Genomic DNA, 3,536 nt, shown 5'->3' on the forward strand with positions numbered 1-3,536 from the left:
TTTTTTTCTTACTCCTACTTTGAGCCTATCAGAGCCTGCAATGCGCAGTCCGATCTGAGAATTGAACCCTGCTTTAAAACTTTAGCGGGAAAAAAGAAAATTTCGGACGTATAGCAGGGTCAAAGTAGGATCTACTTTCTCTCTTACTCCTACATAAAAAAAGAGGAATTGAGGTTCAATGTAGACGCTAAATTTCGACTCTCGGGAAGTCTTTGTATATTGTTTCGTGTTTCTTTACAAAATATTAATTACCCATTATACATAAAAGCACGCTGCTAATGAACAACTGCGTCAGACAAACGATGCTGATTGTTTCCGCGAGTTTTTTGGCTATCTCTATTAAATAGCCGTGTCGCTGAATCAAAGCGTTGAAACGATCGTGGACTCGCGAACTTACGATATCGAAGTTCACAAATCGATCCTTAAGAATTTTCACTTGGCCGCACATGTGCAACGTTATGTTGAGAAATAAAGAGTCGTTACCTTGAAAAACAAAATATTACTAAATTGATAATAAATATAAACTATATATATATATATATATATATATATTTTTTAGCATAATAAAGATGTAAAAATTTTTTCTGTTTCTCTTTGATTACGTTACCGTGATTGCAGGTGCACGTAAGTATTAGAATGACAAACTCGAGGAAACAGACGATTCTGTACACAATATAAACGCTCGTCGGTATCCTGAGATACTTTAACGCGCATCTAGACGGCATTGGATATTCCAAATTGATTTCCTCGCTCGTTACATTGACGTAGACGTCTTCGGTATCACCTAGAAGCGGAATTAGCGAATATATCATAACGCTAAAATACGAGAAGCACACCATGGAACAGGAGAGAATCCTGCCGATGGAAGCGTGTCTTCGCATGACCGCGCGATATTCCTTGCCTTCGACCGTCGTGTAATCGTTCAAGGCCGAGCCGTAATTGCTGGTCAAATTTTCCGCGTGAATACGGAAACATATCGTCTTTAGAACGCCGAGTATTCCGCAACAGATCAGCATGAGGCTGTCTATGTTCTGCTCCGCGTTCGTGCAGCCCATGTAAATCTCCATGGAAGGCAAGATCACTATTGTGCTCTGTTGGTACATGCGCAAAACGATATATTTTCTCATTGGCAAACAACGTTTTTTCGGTCTAGAAAAACAAATATGTTTCGATTCCAGATCGATAAATCATTGAAAGTGGTAAAGTTTTAATGTTAAAAAATTATTCTTGAAGAAACTTGCTTCTAAAAACTGATGTTTCGCGTAATTACAATCTTTTATTACGTAGAAAGTTGTGGAATTTGTTAATATTAAGAAAAAGATTGACAGCTTTGAAAAACTCGATTTTTATGTTTTTCAATTTTTTAAAATGTTAGGTGTATGATATAATTGTGTTTCGAATATGACGTTAAGTTTTATTCAAAGACGACAATTAACAAAGTTTTCTGTGGTGTTGCGTGCGACGAGTTGCTCCTAAAAAATAAGCGTTTCACCAACCACGTTGCTAGAAGAACGTTAAATTTCTTCGCGTCGATACCCGAGTCGAAATTTAGCGTCTACATTGAACCTCAATTCCTCTTTTTTTATGTACATCGAAAAAATTATATTCTTGTAAGTAGAAGATTTTATACTTAAAAAATCTTCTTAAAGATTTTAGATGATATTCACCTGAAATTAAGAATATATTCTTAAATAAAGATCTTAATTTAAGAATATAGTCTTTTTCGATAGTGAGATATATATGTTTTTCTATATAGAGACTTTTTATATTCTAATCAGTATATATTCTTATCAATATTACTATTTAGAGGATTTTCCTCTTAAAATAAGAAACTCTTCTTGGCGCCTATTTTAGTATAAAATATACTTAAAGTAAGTGGAATATCCTCAAAACAAGAATACAATTTTTTCGGTGTAGGAGTAAGAGAGAAAGTAGATCCTACTTTGACGCTGCCATACGTCCGAAATTTCCTTTTTTTCTGCTAAAGTTTTAAAGTAGGGTTCAATTCTCAGATCGGACTGCGCATTGCAGGCTCTGATAGGCTCAAAGTAGGAGTAAGAAAAAAAAGTAGATGCTACTTTGACGCTGCCATACGTCCGAAATTTCCTTTTTTCCTGCTAAAGTTTTAAAGTAGGGTTCAATTCTCAGATCGGACTGCGCATTGCAGGCTTTGATAAGCTCTGATAGGCTCAAAGTAGGAGTAAGAAAAAAAGTAGATGCTACTTTGACGCTGCTATACGTCCGAAATTTCCTTTTTTCAAAAATTGAGGTTCAATGTAGACGCTAAATTTCGACTCGGGTACTGTCATCGCGATCAATCAAATGTATGTTTTGCAAAAACTTCAATTAAAAAATTTGAATTGAATTTTGTTCGAGGCATCGGCGCGCGCGGTGTCTCAGAACTCGTCGTTTGTTCTACGTTACCGAGCTTATCGCGTGTCAAAAGATCGTCGGAATTCGACACACACGAGGATCTCGTACCATGCAACAAGTAGCCACGACGCATCGTATTAGCGAGCAGACGTTATAAACTTGGAGCGGCCAAACGCCTATGGGCCACGTTAACAACTTGAAGGGGGTCATCGCGTACGCGATATCGTCCTTCCATCGTTCACTCGCCATCGAGTTCGTGTAATGACAGTAACTGACGCGATACGCTCGATACGTTCGCGCGACGACGTCCAGATATATTAGGATTCATTTTTTATTCAGTTTGAAAGGTACAGCCGCTCGTCGGACTATATTCTTTTCTTTCTTTCGATGTCGGTCGTTACCGCAAAATGTCAGAAATTGCGCTTTTACGCCAAATTGTTGCCGATCAAGAATTTGCATCCTTTTTTTTTTCTGTGTTGTTACTCGAATGACAATCGTTTTTTTTTTTTTTTTTTTACGCGCATGCAACTAGAGAAAATTTTTATCTATAGATGTTACATCTTTTCACATTACGTTTCCAACGCCGCGTGAATGACGTTCTAGTTCGGTTGAACGATCTGATGACACATTGTGTCATCATCTTTTCGACGAACGTATAACAAGTAAGTATTACACTACGTGTTGCTGTTTCAATTATTTTCTGTGAAACTGTTCTTAATCAAATGCATCACACTTTTAATATTTGTTTATTATATGTATTTTTTGTAAAAGTTTCTCGCTTTTCTTCTAACAATCATTTTGAAATCTCGGCCGAAATATATATAATTAGTATTTTATTTTCGTGACATTTTGTTTTATTCGCATTTAATTTTTTATGTTTCCACCATTACGCGAAGCATAGACAGTTACGAAATAGAGAATGTTTATGTTAACGAGTTTATCACAATAAAATTTTCAGCTTGGAACATCACGGGAGATTCCGTCGGCGTAATTGTGAAGATCAAAAATCGTATCAGACAGTTTGAGATATAAAACCGCCTGTTTGTTTATCTGAGATTTCAAAGGTGTCCTTCCCGAGTCGAAATTTTGATGCTACTTTCAAACTTTTGAAGATACTTTGAACCTATTTAACTGACCAATATACTTATTTAAACCTACTTTGA

General features: G+C 36.3%; 1 protein-coding gene across 1 annotated transcript in view; it reads right to left on the reverse strand.

Annotated features, from left to right (window-relative positions):
- The window catches only part of LOC109861016 (odorant receptor 13a-like), a 3,328-nt gene extending 706 nt beyond the window's left edge, over nucleotides 1-2,622 (reverse strand). The window contains exons 1-3 of the mRNA XM_020440490.1: nucleotides 2,482-2,622; nucleotides 608-1,091; nucleotides 253-483 (exon numbers count right to left, since the gene is read on the reverse strand). Coding sequence (XP_020296079.1) covers nucleotides 253-483; nucleotides 608-1,091; nucleotides 2,482-2,622 — 856 coding nt within the window. The remainder of the gene's footprint in view (nucleotides 1-252; nucleotides 484-607; nucleotides 1,092-2,481) is intronic.
- Between the last annotated feature and the right edge of the window lie 914 nt (nucleotides 2,623-3,536).

Source organism: Pseudomyrmex gracilis, unplaced genomic scaffold, assembly GCF_002006095.1.
Source record: "Pseudomyrmex gracilis isolate BER0280 unplaced genomic scaffold, ASM200609v1 scaffold_543, whole genome shotgun sequence".
Lineage (NCBI taxonomy): Eukaryota > Metazoa > Arthropoda > Insecta > Hymenoptera > Formicidae > Pseudomyrmex > Pseudomyrmex gracilis.